At 44.0% G+C, this 19,720-nt stretch overlaps 1 protein-coding gene across 3 annotated transcripts in view; it reads right to left on the reverse strand.

Moving 5' to 3' along the window:
- Nucleotides 1-19,720, reverse strand: part of LOC122541475 (proline-rich transmembrane protein 1-like) — a 47,019-nt gene that overhangs the window by 20,306 nt on the left and 6,993 nt on the right. The window contains exons 2-4 of one of the 3 annotated variants that reach the window (XM_043678262.1): nucleotides 13,187-13,372; nucleotides 9,052-9,243; nucleotides 6,761-7,807 (exon numbers count right to left, since the gene is read on the reverse strand). In XM_043678262.1, coding sequence (XP_043534197.1) covers nucleotides 9,067-9,243; nucleotides 13,187-13,372 — 363 coding nt within the window. In that variant the 3' untranslated portion in view covers nucleotides 6,761-7,807; nucleotides 9,052-9,066. Of the gene's footprint in view, nucleotides 1-6,760; nucleotides 9,244-13,186; nucleotides 13,373-19,720 lie in introns of those variants that run through there. The other 2 variants (XM_043678263.1, XM_043678260.1) reach the window with 2 other exon arrangements.

Here is a 19,720-nt window from a genome sequence, read left to right on the forward strand (position 1 = left end):
ATTAGATTACCTACAGTGTGGAAACAGGCCCTTCGGCCCAACAAGTCCACACCGACCCGCCGAAGCGTAACCCACCCAGACCCATTCTCCTACATTTACCCCTTACCTAACACTACGGGCAATTTAGCGTGGCCAATTCACCTAACCTGCACATTTTTGGATTGTGGGAGGAAACCGGAGCACCCGGAGGAAACCCACGCAGTCACGGGGAGAACGTGCAAACTCCACACAGTCAGTCGCCTGAGGCGGGAATTGAACCCGGGTCTCTGGCGCTGTGAGGCTGCAGTGCTAACCACTGTGCCACCGTGCCTCCCCTCTCACCCTGAACCTATGCCTTCTAGTTCTGGACTCCCCCACTCCAGGGAAAAGACTTTGTCTATTTATCCTATCAATGCCCCTCATAATTTTGTATACCTCGATAAGGTCACCCCTCAGCCTCTGACGCTGCAGGGAAAATAGCCCTAGCCTATTCAGCCTCTCCCTATAGCTCAAATCCTCCAATCCTGGCAACATCCTTGTGAATATTTTCTGAACCCTTTCAAGTTTCACTACATCTTACAATAGGAAGGAAACCAGATTTGCACGCAATATTCCAACAGTGGCCTAACCAATGTCCTGTACAGCCGCAACATGACCTCCCAACTCCTGTACTCAATACCCTGACCGATAAAGGAAAGCATACCAAACGCTTTCTTCACTCTCCTATCTACCTGCGACTCCACTTTCAAGGAGCTATGAACCTGCACTCCAAGGTGTCTTTGTTCAGCAACACTCCCCAGGACCTTACCATTGAGTAAATAAGTCCTGCTAAGATTTGCTTTCCCAAAATTCAACACCTCGCATTTATCTAAATTAAACTCCATCTGCCACTTCTCAGCCCATTGGCCCATCTGGTCCAGATCCTGTTGTAATCTGAGGTAAGCTCCAATTTTGGTGTCATCTGCAAACTTACTAACTATACATCTTATGCTCACATCCAAATCATTTATATAAATGACGAAAAGTAGTGGACCCAGCACCGATCCTTGTGGCACTCCACTGATCACAGGCCTCCAGTAAGAAAAACAACCCTCCCCCACCCACACTGTTTTCTACCTTTGAGTCAGTTCTGTATCTAAATGGCTAGTTCTCCCTGTATTCCATGAGATCTAACCTTGCTAACCAGTCTCCCATGGGGAACCTTGTTGAACACCTTACTGAAGTCCATATAGATCACGTCTACTGCTCTGCCCTCATCAATCCTCTTTGTTACTTTTTTAAAAAACTCAATCAAGTTTGTGAGACATGATTTCCCACGCATAAAGCCATGTTGACTATCCCTAATCAGTCCTTGCCTTTCCAAATACATGAACATCCTGTCCCTCACGATTCCCTCCAACAACTTGCCCACCACTGACATCAGGCTCACTGGCCTATAGTTCCCTGGTTTGTCCTTACCACCCTTCTTCAACAGTGCCACCACATTAGCCAACCTCCAGGCTTCCAGCACCTCACCTGTGACTATCGATGATACAACTATCGCAACAAGACATCCAGCAATCACTTCCCTAGCTTCCCACAGAGTTCTAGGGTATGCCTGATCAGTTCCTGGGGATTTATCCACCTTTACACGTTTCAAGACATCCAGCACTTCCTCATCTGTAATATGGACATTTTTCAAGATGTCACCATCTATTTCCCTACAGTCTATATCTTCCATGTCCTTTTCCACAGTAAAATACTGATGCAAAATACTCGTTTAGTATCTCCCCCATTTTCTCCGGCTCCACGCAAATCTTTGAGGGGCCCTATTCTCTCCCTCGTTACCCTTTTGTCCTTTAATGTATTTATAAAAACCCTTTGGATTCTCCTTAATTCTATTTGCCAAAGCTATCTCATGTCCCCCTTTTGCCCTCCTGATTTCCCTCTTAAATATACTCCTACTGCCTTTATACTCTTGTAAGGATTCACTCCATCTATCCTGACATATGCTTCCTTCTTTGTCTTAACCAAAACCTCAATTTCTTTAGTCATCTAGCATTCCCTATACCTACTAGCCTTTCCTTTCACCCTGACAGGAATGTACTTTCTCTGGACTCTCATGATCTCATTCCCATTCTCCATCTGCCCCGAATCAGCTTTTGAAAGTTCTTGTCTAATACCAATTTAGAATTCCTCCAATTTAGAACTTCAACTTTTAGATTTGGTCTCTCCTTTTACATCACTATTTTAAATCCAATAGAATTGTGGTCGCTGGCCCCAAAGTACTCCCTCACTGACACCTCAGTCACGTGCCCTGCCTTATTTCCCAAGAGTAGGTCAAGTTTTGCACCTCTCTCGTCAGTCATACTGAATCAGAAAATTTTCTTGTACACTCTTAACAAATTCCTCTCCATCTAAACCCTTAATACTATGGCTGTTCCAGTCTATGTTTGGAAAGTTAAAATCCTCGACCATAACCACCCTATTATCCTTACAGATAGCTGAGATCTACTTACAAATTTGTTTCTCAATTTCCCTCTGACTATTAGGGGGTCTATAATACAATCTGAATAAGGTGATCATCCCTTTCTTATTTCTCAGTTCCACCCAAATAACTTCCCTGGATGTATTTCGGGAATATCCTCCCTCAGTACAGCTGTAATGCTATCCCTTATCAAAAATGCCACTCTCCCTCTTCTCCTGCCTCCCTTTCTATCCTTCCTGTAGTATTTGTATTCTGGAACATTAAGCTGCCAGTCCTGGCCATCCCTGAGCCATGTTTCTGTAATTGCTATGATATCCCAGTCCCATGTTCCTAACCATGCCCTGAGTTCATCTGCCTTCCCTGTTAGGCCCCTTGCATTGAAATAAATGCAGTTTAATTTATCAGTCCTACCTTGCTCTGCTTTGTCCCTGCCTGCCCTGACTGTTTGACTTGCTTCTGTTCTCAACTGTACCAGTCTCAGATTGATCTCTTTCCTCACTATCTCCCTTTTCCCCCTTCCACTAACTACCATCCATCATATCCCCTTGCTGTTGCAAATCCCTCATTGCCTCTAACTGTCTCACCAACCGATCCATTTGATCTGATAGGGTTCACAACCAATGGCATTTATTGCAGATATAATCCTCAATAACACGTAAACTCACCCTCAACTCCCACGTCCGACAAGAAGCGCATATCACTCTACTAAAGGCCATTTTTGCTTCCTTCAATCTACAGACCCAGAAAATAACACAGTCTTATTCCTCTACAAAACACTACTCCAGGTTAAATTAATACTTATGGCATATATTTTAAATTTAATCAAGAGACATATAATCAAGAAAGAACCCACTGTACTCATTACTGCAGACTTTCTGTAGGCCATTCTTAAAACTATTCACTTTCCTGTTTCTGTGCTGTGACTTCACCCAAATAGGTTCCTCCAAGAACAGTTGTGAATTTCACTGTTTGTTAATTTTCCCAGACGCACTCCGATATCCAGCGATACATGAAATCAAACAGCAAATGCAGTAACTGTGCAGGTTCACTGTGGTGTGTTTTTTTTCTCTCTCTGTCTCTCCTGCACTGACCTCACCATGTGCTTCCTTTGTCTGTTCCTCTCCCTTTTAAAAGTGCTGTTGTTTTGACTTTTTTTTTCTCCAAAGTTCCAAAACAATGCAATAGCATATGAAACAGTCATTGCTGCTCCCGGAATTTGAGGAAATCACCTCCAACACATAAATACCTCAAAAAAGGAGCAGCTGTTACAGCCAGAAATTTTTACCATCCTCCATCTTGGATTATCCAGAATCCTTTTCAAAGTGGGCATCTTTTGAAGGGACTTCACAGTGGTACAAACTTGGTTAGAGACAAAAAACTGCAGATGCTGGAATCCAAGGTAGACAAATATCAGAGCTTCCTCAGAGGGTCTCAGTGGGCCAGGGTTGGATCTGGAGGCAGGTGGGTGCAGAACTTTGTGCTTGTGCCCTCCTTCCCCAGCTCCAACTTGTACAAGGCTCTTTTCCTGGATTTGAGGTGGGTAGGGGAGATGTGGTGATTGGTTCAGGTGGTCCACCTGCCCACTAGCCCTACATATCCCTAGATGGCCAGCTGGTCCAATTGAAAGCCACTTAATGGAGGGCAACTGAGATTTCCCAGTCAGTCTTCTCCAGAGGCATGAGGGTAGGATAGATTCAGATTAATTGCCAGGAGATAGACCACTTGTATAGAGTCCCAGTACAGAGTTCCCTGATAACCTTCTCCCCAATCCTATCCTCAGAGATGGGTATCCTGCTGCGGCTTTCCAGTGGGGAAAACCCAAATTGGCAGGTAAGCCTACCCTCTGGGCAGCAGTTGGCATCTCCCCGGAAAATCACATCGAGACTGTTCCACACAGTGTGGGATCCTCACCACCCCCACTTCCTCCAATCTGAAACTACCAGAGCAGTTCAGAACCCACCTCTCAGGAAAACCCTGCCTTTAGAAACATTGAAAATAGGAGCAGACTTCGAACAGTCAGCCCATCAAGCCTGTTCTGCCATTCAATATGATCATCCAAGTCAGCATCCCGTTCTTGTTTCACCCTCACATCCTTTGATCCCTTTAGCCCCAAGTGGGTTATCCAATTTCTTCTGGAATCATACATTGTTTTGACACCAACTGTGGTTTACGTGAGCAAATTCCACTCGCTGGGTGAAGAGATTTCTCCTCAGCTCAGTCCGAAATTGATTACTCGGTAATCGGTGACCCTCCCGCAATGGATCTGGACTTCCCAGTTATCGGGAACATCCTTGCTGCGTTTACCCGGTCTAATCCTGCTGGAATTTAGGAGAGCAGAGTAGAAAATCAAAAGAAAAGAAATCCCAAAAGCAATATTTGTTCGCACATCACCATGGCAACCAGCACCTCATGCATTTCCATTTTGATGTAGAGACTATAGGCACACTAGAGTTGGGAATGAACATTTGAAATTAACACACGCCATTCATTACAATTTGTTTCTCACTGCTACGTTAATGAAGGTGCTAATCCAATTAACCAAATTAAACATATTACTAATACTTCACTAGTGTCTGCTCATCCTCATTGGTTTGGAGATCTAGGCCCTGATTGTACAAAAAAATGACAGAGTAACTGGTTTAAGAGAAATAACATTGGAATATAGAAACAATTCAATCTATTGTATTGGAGTTGACAGTATATAAAACGTAGGATCAAACAGGATTATTATAAACAACCTCAAAGTACAGAATAAATAGATTTATGACAGGAACTTTCAGTATATAGAATATAGGAATAGATTAATTTATGATGTAGAAGTTCATGTACAAAATATATGGAAAATTTGACTTCTAACATACAGTGTTACTCTCTGAAATATAGGAATTATTCAACTTTTGGATACAGGAAACAATAGTATATACAATACAGGAGGAATTGAATTTATGGTGTAAGATCAATCATAAATACAATAGAGAAGGAATTCTGATTTATTATATGAGGTGTGACAGTATACAACATCAAAGAAATTGTATTACTGACATAGCGGATAACAGATTATGGTCAAAGAATCAAAACAAGCCAAACTAGATTGGGTCAGCAAACACACATCTAACAAAGTATCTAGCTGACCATTCTGGTGCCATTCATACAGAGGATGGAGGGATTGGATGTTCCAAGGTTTATCCCTTGGCCGTGCAAGAACAAAGCAGGAGGAGGGCATGCAGTTCCACAAGCCTGCTCTGTCAGTGAAGTAGCCCATGGCTAACCAAGCAATGGAGCCCACTACTGGTCTAGCAACCCGCCTGGTCTATTAGTTTCCAGTCCTGCACTTGTTCCGAACCATAGTGGAGAGAGTGGCATGTCCTTACATCGCACATTACTGCAAACCAACCACCCCAACCCCTGGGGTCAGTTTCTCACCATCATTTAACCAAAAGCACTCTGCACTCCTTCAATTCTGTTTTTGTTACTTCCAGACTCGACTATTCCAATGCATTCTCCAACCTTGAGCCGTTTTTGAATTTGAACCCATCTAGAACTCTGTTATCTGTGTGTAAACTCAAATCAATTTCTATACACGAATTACCCTGTGCTGGGTGACCTACATTTACATTCTATCGACATGTGCTTGCAATATGAAGGTACACACGGCCGAGTGTGGGAATATGGCAACAGAGTGCCTTCTCTTGTGCCATAGACCTTTACAACTCTCTGACTTTACATTAGCTTCCAGTCCAGTGATGCTTTGATTTTGAAATTCTTATCCCTGTATACAATTTGCTCCAGAAGCTCACCATTTCCTCTGGAATGTATTTGCTGCTCCAACTCCAGGCTCCTTAGGCATTCCCAATTTTATTTGATATATTCTGCCATGGGGACGGGGGCATTGCTGGCCAGGCAAATATTTGTTGCCCATCTCTAATTGTCTGGAAGTCAATGGCTTGCTCGGCCATTTGGTAGGGTTGGCAAGAGCCATCCACTTTTCTGTGGATCTGGAGTCACATGTAGGTCAGATCTGGTAAAGATGGCACACATACGGGTGGCACGGTGGCACAGTGGTTAGCACTGCTGCCTCACAGCACCAGAGATCTGGGTTCAATTCCCACCTCAGGCGACTGTCTGTGTGGAGTTTGCACATTCTCCCCGTGTCTGTGTGGGTTTCCTCCGGGTGCTCCAGTTTCCTCCCACAGTCCAAAAATGTGCAGGTTAGGTGAATTGGCCATGCTAAATTGCCTGTAGTGTTACGTGTAGGGGAATGGGTCTCCGTGGGTTACTCTCCGGAGGGTCGGTGTGGACTTGTTGGGCCGAAGGACCTGTTTCCACATTGTAAGTAATCTAATCTAATTTCCTTTCCTAAAGGGCATTAGTCAACTAGATGGGTTTTTAATGTCAATTAATGATGCTTAGCTGGTCACCACTACTGACACTAACTTGTAATTCCAGATCTTGTCTCCCCCATTGACTGGTTTGCTTACACTCATGTCGGTCCTGCATTCGGCTATCCCCTCAATTATCTTCACCTACCTATTTAACTTAACAAACACTGTTAGGCTGAATGGGACTCATAGAGGCATCATGCTTCACCACCTTATATAGCTCACTATCAGTTTTTGATCTTAGCTTCACTCCTATGTAACACGTTGGGGCCCCTTGCTACATTAAAGATAAATATAAATTGCTCCTGTTGTAAGGCAGGGAAGAAGTGGGTGCAACTGTCTGTAAATTCCAGGAACTTGCACAAAATCTCATCATTTACCTTGCAGCATATAGCAGGAAGTAGGTTGACCATGGCAGGAAGAGCAGGTATTACAGTGTATACAACTAATAACATGTCTTCACAGTGAAGTATTGAAAAGTGTACCCCTTTTATATGAGCACATAAATCTAACTTTTCAATAATAAATTTGAACTGAAAGTTGCTTCGATTTTGGTGTCAGACTCCGTGAAAGCTGTTCAGGGAATTTTCAACATAAACTAACACAATGCTTGAAGGAACAAGTGCAGCCGAGAATACCTGAAGCACATTCTTCCTGAAGAACTGAAATATCTCGTAAACGCAAGGAAGAGAAACAATATTGTAAATGATATAAATGCTTGATTTGGTTAAGGTTTAGGTTTTTTGCATGCACAAGCCTTGTTTTACAACTGATTTCATAAGTATCTCTGAACACACTGATTTGAGATCGACACTCCTGTAATTTACCTAAATCACAATCACAGGATCTCCGAGACTGGAATCTCAAGCAGTCAGTGTGTTGATGCGAACATTTAAAGGGGCACTCCTGACCCAGTGCACAGAGACAGGAGTAGGGTCACCTTCATCAAGGTGCACTTCATAGAGATTCTTAAAAATTGATCCTGTGGATTAAATAGAGAGGTTTCATCAGGGCATTGTAGACAAATAGACACTGTTTGCTGTTGGGCAGTGTTTCAATAGACTCTATTTCCTTGTGGATGCAGTTTTTAAACAGATTTGGTTTTCTCTCGGGCAGCCTTTGATTGGACAGGAGGAGCAGAATTTAATACCTCCCTGGTGGTAAGCTTGGTGAGCTGAGGTGAGGTGGGGCTTTAAATTGGCAAATTTATGGGAACAGCCTTTAAACACCTTTTTCCAGCCAACTCTGATTGAGGCCTGTTAACGAGTACAGGTTATTCTACAATAACGAGCGTTTCGTTAACACAAACTCACTATAACACGATTGACGATTTGGGGACAATGTTTCTAAATTACAAAATTTTAAAGGGTGCATTATAACACAATGCTGGCCCCATTACTTTAAATCGTGTTGCCATGACTTGATTTCCTTATAACACGGGACTGCACGAAAATGGAATGCCGTGTTAAAGCAGACCTGTCTGTCAATCACCCCAATTTAAGGAGGAATCTGCCACTGAGGAACACCAATAAGTTTGCTTATGGGTTTCCAGGGGCCAGTGTCTTATCCAAAGGCGCTGATCGAAGGATTTGGCATCGGAGTGGAGGGGGATGTCCGCTCTGAGCTGCACCTCACTTTGCCATTGCTGTTGACAAACCTCCTCCTCCGTGACCCCCACCTAACCACTCCCTCCCTCACACGCCTTGGGTCTGGGTCCCCTCGGCGATTCGGGGCCTCCCCGTGCATGCATTGCTGGCAGCCATCACTGTCACCAACAGAAAACCGCCAACCCCAGATTACCCATCAGCCCTCTGGCAGGGAACTGACGTGAGGGAGTGGGAATTATTTTGGCCCTTGGAATCCCTAATCTGATGGAAGACCTGTTGCAGTATAAATTTAAGGATTTGATGAGCACGAAATATCAGTGGGCCTTCTCCAACAGAGGCTCCCACTGGTTTTCGAGCTGGTGCTAAGATTTCCATGGCGAGTATTAAATTCTGCCCAAGCTCTTCCCCCCAGTACCCCCCACCCCAACTCCATGACCAATACCTTTGGATTAATAACTGAACATGCTCTGAGAAAAACAAGAAACCATTTTGTTCTTGGCACCCCCTAAGTGTTTCTTTTGTCCGTGTCACAGTGTCCAGAGGATTAATCTTTCACTCCTGGAGGTTTCAGAGGAATTCTGGAGGCTTTGGAACCTGATCAGAAGTGTGCCAGAGTTACCTGCCCTGACCCCCACTACGGGTCCCATTCAGAGTCGCGGTGTTTGGCCTCAATCACTATGACAATGACCAAGATGGCACAGAGGACCATAGCAGCAATGCCCACAGCCAGGCTGACGAAGGAGTAGTTACGAGCCTGTCGGGAGGCGATCTCCGCCGATAGGTGATCACCTCGTGTCACCGCTGCCCGTGTCTGCACAGGAGAGAATAAGGCTGGTTAGTGACTGTCCTGTGCCCATTGACCGTGCCCTGCTTCATGCCAACTCCCACCCCCCTGCTCACTGGCCAGACGCTTGGACAACTTCCCGTGTTCCTCTCCAGGACTGGATTTTATTCACCTACCTAAGCAAGCATACAGGTCCAGTGTGATAAGCGCCCAGTAAAGACCACACCCGTGGAGTACAGAACTAGCCCATTACTTCAGTAGGACTACAGGTGTCAGAATGGGACTTGAACCTACAACTTTCTGATCCAGGAGATATGAAGTCTATCCACTGAGGCTGGGCTGATACAAGTTTCATCCCCTTCCAGAAAGAGTTCATTCTTGCTCCAGCCTTTTCCCCTTAATAATCATTCACTGCTTGGCCTCTCTCCGGCCAGAGGGAATTTGTTTTGTCAAATCTATCAATCCTGGGAGATATATTGACTCTGATGAGTACTGTCAGCAGGAACAAATCTGCTGTAAACTTTAGGCAGAGCTGTGGTTATTTCAGCTGCTGACAGGTATTGAAGTTAATGTTTTTGGTTTCAAAGGGAAATGTGCAGAGACATGAGTTTCTATTCATAGTAGCTGTCAGATGACCAGAAAATGAAAGGTGGTTCACCCTGTCACATACTAAACTTCATTAAACTTGATGAGAATCATATACTGTCCTGGAATCAAAGCTTCAGCCCAGACTTAGCAGAATAAACAGAGAGGAGCAGAAAGAGCAGAGATATTGATTTTGAAACATTGATTGCAATGAACAACCACAACATTTATTCACAGAACACCTCTAATCCGCTAAAACATATGAAGGCATTTCAAAGGAGTATTATAAATCAGATCAGACATATGTTGTTGGGACAAATGGCCAAGGAAATAGATATCAACTTATTTCAAGTAAGAAAAATGGATGTAATGCTAACAGGTTTAGGGAGGTAATTCTGGAGCTTAGGGTCTCAACACTGAAGTCATTGCCACCAATGCAATTAAAATCATAGGTGCTCAAGATGCTAGACTTAGATGAGTGCAGAGGGCTGTGGAGTTGAAGGAGAGTACAGACACAGAGAATGGGTAAGATCATGGAAGAATTTGCAAACAAGCATGAGAATATTAAAGTCGAGATGACACTCGGTGGGTCCTCACTACATGTCAGCAAGCACAGGGGTGAAAGGGACAAGTTAAAGCACAGAGTGCCACAATGTTAAATGGCCTTGTTTATAGGGGAATGTGGGAGATTGACATTTTCATAATTAGCAGTAACAAAGACAAACCTCAGGCTTTCAGATAAACTGATAAAGAACTGAAGTGAGGAGAGTTTGCAAAGTTAGAAATAGTGTTGCCTTTATTGGTCAGTGCATTGATTAAAGGAGTTGGAAGGTCATCTTGAGGCTGTACATGACATTGGTTAGGCCACTTTTGGAATTCTGGTCTTCCTGCTGAAGGATTTGTGAAACTTGAAAGGGCTTAGAAAAGATTTAAGGATGTTGCTGGGGTTGGAGGGTTTGAGCTATAGGGAGAGGCTGAATAGGCTGGAGGCTGAATAGGCTAGAGTATCAGTGGCTGAGGGGTGACCTTCAAGAGGTTTATAAAATCACAAGGAGCATGGATAGGGTAAATAGACAAGGTCTTTTCCAAAACTGGAGGGCATAGGTTTAGGAAAGATTTAAAAAGGACTTAAGGGGCAACATTTTCATGCAGAGGGTGGTGTGTGTATGGAATGAGCTGCCAGAAGAAGTGGTGGAAGCTAGTACAATTACGGCATTTAAAAGTCATCTGGATGGGTTTATGAATAGGAAGGGTTTAGAGGGATAGGAGCCAAGTGCTGACAAATGGGACTAGGTTCATTTCGGATATCTGGTCAGTATGGACGAGTTGGACTGAGGGGTTTGTTTCTGTGCAGTACAACTCTGTGACTTTATCGTGGCAATGTGGATATGCAGATGCTCACCTCGAGGTCAAAAGTGACACAAAGTGATAAAACTGCTGGGTTTAGTCTGAGACAGTTCAAGAAGGCAACTCACCACCAACTTCTGAAGGGAAACTAGGGACAGGCAATAAATGCTGGCCCAGCCAGTGATGCCCACATCCCACAAATGAATTTAAAAAATTGCTCGAGAAGAGAGATGTAGTTGGTTATTTGTGAATATATATTTGTAAGAAATTTCTGTTCAGCCTGTTTTGGATATCAGATGAGTAATTTGATAATCAAAGCAAGGAGACTCCTTTAATATACAGCAGAATATTCCATTAGCTGCTATTTCAACAGATATGCTAACCGTTTTCCATAATCTGTTTCCAGCTCAGTGATACAGACATATTTACTTCTGATGAGTGATACATTTACACTTGCATGATAAAATACTGAAAATAAATCCATGAAAGAGCAAAATTGACTGTCCACCGATCCTGTAAAATGGCCAACCAATTTTAGTTGACAAAAGTCATTTTATTGATTCAGAAAAGATTTACAAGGATGTTGCCAGGGTTGGTGGATTTGAGCTATAGGGAGAGGCTGAACAGGATTGAGCTGTTTTCGCTGGAGCATCGGAGGCTGAGGGGTGACCTGCAGGGGCAGCATGGTGGCTCAATGGTTAGCACTGCTGCCTCACAGCACCAGGGTCCCAGGTTCGATTCCAGCCTCGGGCAACTGTCTGTGTGGAGTTTGCACATTCTCCCAGTGTCTGTGTGGGTTTCCTCCGGGTGCTCTGGTTTCCTCCCACAGTCCAAAAATGTGCAGGCCAGGTGAATTGGTCATGATAAATTGCCCATAGTGATAGCTGCATTAGTCAGCGGGTGGGTTACTCTTCGGAGGGTCGGTGTGGACCTGTTGGGCTGAAGGGCCTGTTTCCATACTGTAGGGAATCTAATCTAATTTTGTAGAGGTTTACAAAATTATGAGGGGCATGGATAGGATAAATAGACAAAGTCTTTTCCCTGGGGTCGGGGAGTCCAGAACTAGAGGGCATAGGTTTAGGGTGAGAGGGGAAAGATATAAAAGAGACCTAAGGAGCAACGTTTTCACACAGAGAGTAGAACGGGTATGGAATGAGCTGCCAGAGGAAGTGGTGGAGGCTGGTACAATTGCAACATTTAAGAGGCATCTGGATGGGTATATGATTAGGAAATGTTTAGAGGGATATGGGCCGGGTGCTGGCAGGTGAGACTAGATTGGGTTGGGATATCTGGTCGGCAGGATGGGTTGGACCGAAGGGTTTGTTTCCGTGCTGTACATCTCTATGACTCTATTTAGCATTGGGACCATTCTCCTAGAGCTTTTTGGTGCTTTCTTAGTTCAAAAGATTTTACCTTGTCAGGTGGGACTTTAATATTGGAGTCAGGTTGTGAATCAAATATAATAATTTCTACAATTTCAGATGTTACCAAATTGGGAGCAGAGGGAAATAGTCAATACTAAGAACAGCAAGAAAAGTTTGATCTTAAAAAGCGAATACTGAGAGATAATCAGCAAGAAATGCAATAGAGAACACAGACGCAATACCTTTACCCAAAAGGTGTGAGAGTATGGAACTTGTGAACGCAGGAAGTGGTTGAAGTGAACAACATGAATGCATTAAAAGGAAAGCTGGGCAAGGATTTGAAGGAGAATTGATTAAATTGTTCCAATGATAAATTTTGACGGGGTAAGATGGGAAAGAGACTTGAATAGTGCAGTAAGGATTGACTGGACAGAATGGCCTCTTGCTGTTCTATAAATCCTATATTGTCCAATGTCATTTTCATGTTGCGTTGTTGGATTTTAATATTGCAAGATCAAATTGTAATGGCAAACAAACTAAACGAAAACTCGATTAAACACAAACCATTGAAGCTGTCACTTGAATGTATCTCAGAGCTAGAATAAGGCCAACTGACAGGCTCTCTTTCCCTCTGAAAATTTGCTTCGAGTGAGTGGAGTGATGAAGACGTTTACCTCCAGTGCTTTAATAATAGCAATGATCCCGGTTGGCCAGAAGCAACACACTGTGGTCAACACTGCGATTGGCAGGTAGTCATGAGGCGGCCTTTGCGGTTCCAAGATCCGGAATCCTGAAGGGATCTGAGACTGCTGCATGCCCGAAGTGATCCCAGTGTATCCCGGCAAGTAGGGCGGAGGATGCTGGAACGAAATAAGAAAGTGTCGTTTGATAACCTTTGCAGCTGTAATAACACTGCGGATGGATTCACTGTCAGGAGTCACACAAAGCATCGAGAGTTGTATTGATATGACAGGAGCCGGTGGGATCTCAGTTGTACAGCCCCAGCCTAATCTAACTATCCAGTGACTTTACTAAATCAGAGCAGGGTGTGAAGTCAGCAATGTACCCAATCCCGTCCCAAGGTGTGGGTCGGCTAAAGTGGCTTTACAGTGAACCTGCTGCTCACTTCACACGGCTCATAAACCCCTCCTTTGACGGCAGGATTTGCTCTGGTTGACCTTGGAGGTATTTTGTGGATTCTGCAGGTCATTCGCGACGCTCCAGCTAACTCGCTTCCTCCTGGACATAGATTTTGTACGTTCAGTTGGAAAGAAAACACAGGCGCAGAGTGAAACAGGCTGCCAACACGTCAGGGGTCCATCTTGCAATCTGACCCGGTGGGGCCTGAAGTCAGAGTCAAAAAGTGTGGCACTGGAAAAGCACAGCTGAACGGGCAGCATCCGGGGAGCAGGAAAGTCGTTGTTTCGAGCATAAGCTCTTCATCAGGAACTTTTTGACTCAGATCTCCACCATCCACAGTCCTGACTTTCTCCTGGGCCTGACGTCAGCCCAAGATAAATTGCTACAAAAGTAGAAACTGCTGAAGAAACTCTGCACCTATCGGAAAGATGTTCTAAAACTTGACAGGTGTCAGAAAAGATTTACAAGGATGTTGCCAGGATTGGAGGGTTTGAGCTACAGGGAGAGGCTGAATAGGCTGGAGCTGTTTTCCCGGGAGCATTGGAGGTTGAGGGATGACCTTATAGAGGTACATAAAGTCATGAGGGGCATGGATAGGGTAAATAGACAAAGTCTTTTCCCTGGGGTGGGGGAGTCCAGAACTAGAGGGCATAGGTTTAGGGTGAGAGGGGAAAGATATAAAAGAGACCTAAGGGGGAACTTTTTCACACAAGAGGGTGGTGCGTGTATGGAATGAGCTTCCAGAGGAAGTGGTGGCGGCTGGTACAATTGCAACATTTAAAAGGCATCTGGAGGGTATATGAATAGGAAGGGTTTGGAGGGATATGGGTTGGGTGCTGGCAAGTGGGACTAGAATAAGTTAGGATATTGAGTTGGACCAAAGGGTCTGCTTCCGTACTGTACATCTCTATAACTCTATCTGTGGAGAGAAAGCAGAGTTAACATTTTGGGTTCAGCGATCCTTCTTCAGGATGACATTGCTACCTTGAATGGAAAGTTTTCCCCTCATTACAGGAACTCTTGACAATATGGAACCATGTGCAACAAATAAAATCCCATTCAGTTGTAATTTTGAGCAAGATCCAGAGCCAGATTTGTATTGTACATTCCTGCATATCCCCGATGCCCTGGGTCATCTAGAATCCATCTATCTCTGCCTTAAAAGTATTGAAAGACTCTGCATCCACAGCCTTTGAAGAAGGGAATTCCAAAGACAAACTGCTTTTTCCCAAAAATAATGTAACCTGCAACAAGAACAAATCTGTGATCCCTTCAGATTCTAAGAAACATCTCATATACAGTGTTTATAAATTGAATTGAACAAAATAGAAACATTTGAAAGTAAATCTAATCTTCTCACAGCGTTTCTGTTTGTATTCCTTCCTGTACCATCTCCCACTCTTCCAACCTCACTACTGCCTTGCTGAAAGGGACATTAGCTCTGCATCTGGAAAGTGAGGATGACAAGAGAAATACTTGTTGGCTTCATGTTTCCTCTCAAACTGAACAATCTTAGTTCTCCCCAGAGGCAATTCACTTTTACAATCCATTAGACTGACATGACTGATGTAGTGTGTGGTCATCTCAGGTCAAAGACATCTCATCATGAAATGACAAACACCCATCTAAACATTTTTAATTGCAAAGCTATACTTTATTTATTAAAAAAAATTGATATACATAGACAGTCACTAGAGTGGCTCAATTCTGTACGTTTTTTGTATTAATGAGAAACAGACAAACAGTGGAATATAACTTTCCGGAGGTTCCAACAAAACAAACCCAAATCATGTCTTACCCAGGCAAGATAATAGTTACGTGAGGCACCGAGAGGATCCGAAAACTTAACGAACTCCCATTGTACTTGGGCCAAGACCTTGGACTGTGGTCTTTTCCCACTGTGCCTTGCCCCAGACATTAGTGTGTCCCTCAGCACCTTGGAATGTGCCAGTCTGTATCACTAAATCAGGGTCAACTCCTTGGTCTGGAAGATCAACAAGTTTTGGTCAGACCAAAGAGCATTTTTCACTGAGTGGATGGTCCTCCAGGCGCAGTTGACGTTTGTCTCGGTGTGTGTCCCAGGGAACAGCCCATACAGCGCGGAGTTCCGTGTCACAGAGCTGCTCAGGTCAAACCACGACAGTAACCACTGCAAATTTCTCTCCCTCTCCGTCTCCGTCTCCCTCTGCCTCTCCCACATTCCTGAGGCCAACAAAGCTATGAGTGCACTCTCTCCTCCAACCTAGCATGGTGTCTGCCCTCCCTCAGTTCTCCAGCAATTACTCGGAACTCAGTGGCAGTGACTGGTGTCAGTCATTCCACGGAATGCAGACAGATGCTGCAGGCTGCTTGTTTCAACAAAACCTGCGGCAGGTTGGAGGAGGAAGCCTTCTCCTGCTGCTTTTCTCCCAGCCGCTTCATGTGGGAGGGTGAGGGATTTGCAATGAGAAGATTGCCCATTTGTTAAAACTGAGAAGTTGTGGGGTGGGGGAGGCAGGTTTTATAGTCGAACACCTGCAGCCCCTATGTTGTGAAGTGACTGTTTACAGATTGCTCGGTCAGTTCACAGCTGCCAGCATCAACGAAGGAGAGCGTGGAGTACTATGTAGGCCAGACAAAGTGTGGTCTGACAGCTTTTCCTGCCCCCAGGAACATGACTGACTCAGTTTGTTTTATCTGACAATCTGGCTGTTGTTAATGATTTATTACTTTCACTTTCATTACTTGTCAGTGTGGGTTTGGAATGCACAGCATCTGGGCTGCTCATCCAGTGCCACCATTGTACCATAACCCACACAGAAGATGTCGTGCTGGGTGAAATAAGCCAGTTAAATAAGCCATTTCACTGTACAAACTAAATGGACAAGTTCCTGAAACCCCTCCCCACTGAGATTTATTCCAAGTCGTCCATTTGTTGCTGCACTTGCTCAAACACCCTCCTTTCTTTGCAATCCCTTCACAGAGTCCCACATTTGTTCTGCAGCAAGGGGATGGCCATTCAGCCTATATTGTCTGTGCTGGCTCTACAAATGAGCATTATGACTTTGTGTAATTCCCCTGCCTTTGCTGTGTAATCTCGTTCATTGCTTCCACTCAAATAACCGTCCTAAACCTTCTGATATCAGCCTTGATTGAACCTGCCTCCAGGAGAAAGTGAGGTCTGCAGATGCTGGAGATCAGAGCTGAAAATGTGTTGCTGGAAAAGCGCAACAGGTCAGGCAGCATCCAAGGAACGGAGAATCGACGTTTCGGGCAGGAACCTGAAGAAGGGCTTATGCCCGAAACGTCGATTCTCCTGCTCCTTGGATGCTGCCTGACCTGTTGCGCTTTTCCAGCAACACATTTTCAGCTCTGAACCTGCCTCCACCAAAGTTCCTTTCAGTGAGTTCCAGATCCTAACTCCTCACGTTGCGATAAAGGAGTTTTTTCTCTCACGTCACATTAGCTCCTGTTGCAAACAACTTTAAATCTGCGTCCTCTAGTTCTTGATCTATTTACAAACAAGAACAGTTTTGTCCTCTCTACTCTAACCGGATTCCTCATGACCTTGACTGAAAACTTTGACTAAGTCTCATCTCAGTCTCCCCCTCCCCAAGGAACAGCCCAACTTCTTCCATCCATCCTCAGATTCAGTTACATGATTAAACATGATTTTCCTTAAGCAATCCCTAGTTGCTTTTCCTAATCAACCCACATTTGTCCATTTGACTATGGATTTTAAGCCAAATTGCTTTTTTCTTGCCTGTTTAAACTTTACTGAGGTTGTTATTAACCACTTAATACAGCGCACTTCATGCAAAGATTCAACTTTCCAACAATTAAACTGGACCTAAAATCACCAGACATGACAGAACTATTAGGAGAAAGTGAGGACTGCAAATGCTGGAGATCAGAGTCGAAGAGTGTGGTCCTGGAAAAGCACAGCAGGTCAGGCAGAGCTTATGCTCAAAATGGTGAATTTCCTGCTCCTCGGATGCTGCCTGACTGGCTGTGCTTTTTCAGCACCACACTCTTCAATGACAGAACAATTCCCAACCATAACTTCTTAACAGAGAGAAATCATTTTCCTGATTGTTTGGAGCCAATATGGATTTTCTGTGTCCAATGCCAACACAGGCCAAGAGATATAGGACAACACTCAGGGGATTGATAGGAGTCTATAACAGAAACGTTCATAAACCAGTTATAGAGTCATAGTGTCGTACGGAAACAGATCCTTCGGTCCAACCCATCCATGCCAAACATAATCCCAACTAAATTAGTCCCACCTGCCTACTCCTGACCCACCCCTCCGAACCTTTCCTATTTATGTATCCAACCAAATGTCTTTTAATTGCATCCACCACTTCCTCAGGAAGTTCATTCCACACGCGAACCACCCTTCATGTAAAAAAAATTGACTCTTATGTCTTTTTTAAATCTCTCTCCTCTCTTCTTAAAAGACTGGTGCTCCCAGTCTTGAAATTCCCCATTTGGAGAAATGACAACTACCATCAACTCTGCCTGTACCCCTCATGATTTTATAAGCTTCTATCAGGTCACCTCTCAATCTCCTACGCTCCAGTGAAAAAAGTACCAGCCTATCCAGCCTTTCTTTGTAACTCAAACCTTCCATACCCGGCAACATCCTGGTAAATCTCTTCTGTACTCTCTACAGCTCGATAATATCCTTCCTATAACTGGGCGACCAGAACTGGACGCAGTATTCCAGAAGAGGCCTCACCAATGTCATGCACAGCCTCAACATGATTTCCCAACTCCTATACTCAAATGACTGAGTGATAAGGGCAAGTGGGCCAAATGCCTTTTCAACCATCCTGTCCTTTTGTGACACAAACTTTAAGGAATTATGAAACTGCACCCTGAGATCCCTCTGTTCTACAACACTACCCAAGGCCCTCCCATTAATTGTATAAGCCCTACCCTTATTTGTTGTATCAAAATGCAATACCTCGCATTTATCCAGATTGAACTCCATCTGCCATTTTTCAGTTCATTCAACTCAATTTAGCAGAAGGGTGACCATAGGAATGGAGTACAGAATTTCTTATAAACACATTAATTTTTAATTTCTCTTTCTTATTTCCAAATTCCATATGAACAAGAGTAGGTCCTTCAACCCTTGGGCCTTTCAATAAAGTTATGGCTAATCTGATTCTAACCTCAACTCTACATTCCTGTATATCCCCATCATCTTTCATCCCCTTGGTCATTAGGAATCTCTTCCTTAAAAATATTTCAAGATTATGCATCCAGTGCCTTCTGAGGAAGGAAATTCCAAAGATTCATGTCCCTCTAAGAGACCTTTTCCCACCGTATCTCTGAAACTCCCGCTGCAACTTGCACTCTCCTCTAATTCTGGTGTCTCAAGCCCCCCAATTTAATAATTTAACCACCCAACTTAACCACCTGTCATTGGTGGCTGCATCTTTAGTTCCCGAGGTATTAAAGAGTCATAGAGATGTACAGCACGGTCGAACTTATCCATGCCGACCAGATATCCTAGCCTAATCTAGTCCCATTTTCTAGCATTTTGCCCATATCCCTCTAAACCCTTCCTATTCATATACCCATCCAAATGCTTTTTAAAAGTTGTAATTGTACCAGCCTCCACCACTCCCTCTGGCAGCTCATTCCTTCACGCACCACCCTCTGTGTAAAAAGGTTGCTCCTAAGGACCTTTTAAATCTTTCCCATTTCACCTTAAACCTATGCCCTCTAGTTTTGGACTCCCCACCATGGGCAAAAGATCTTGCATATTGTAATGATGCTGCCCATTTAACAAGGTTATTGGTTTTTATCAAGAGCCCCGTAAAGGCAGAGGTGCCAATGTGTCTGGGTAGGTTTATTTTGAGCAATGGCAGGTTTTAATTTAGTTTAGTGTGTCTTAGTAAATGGTTGAAAACTGCTGGGGACCAAGAGAAGCAAGGAAATGCAGTCAGATCCTGCTCCTCACCGAACGAGTTAGGGAACTGGAACTGGAGCTGGATGAACTGAGGATTATTCGAGAGGCTGAGAGGGTGATAGATAGAAGCTACAGGGACATAGTGACGCCAGAGAACAGTGGT

This window comes from Chiloscyllium plagiosum, chromosome 37 (assembly GCF_004010195.1).
Source record: "Chiloscyllium plagiosum isolate BGI_BamShark_2017 chromosome 37, ASM401019v2, whole genome shotgun sequence".
NCBI classification, from domain to species: Eukaryota; Metazoa; Chordata; class Chondrichthyes; order Orectolobiformes; family Hemiscylliidae; genus Chiloscyllium; species Chiloscyllium plagiosum.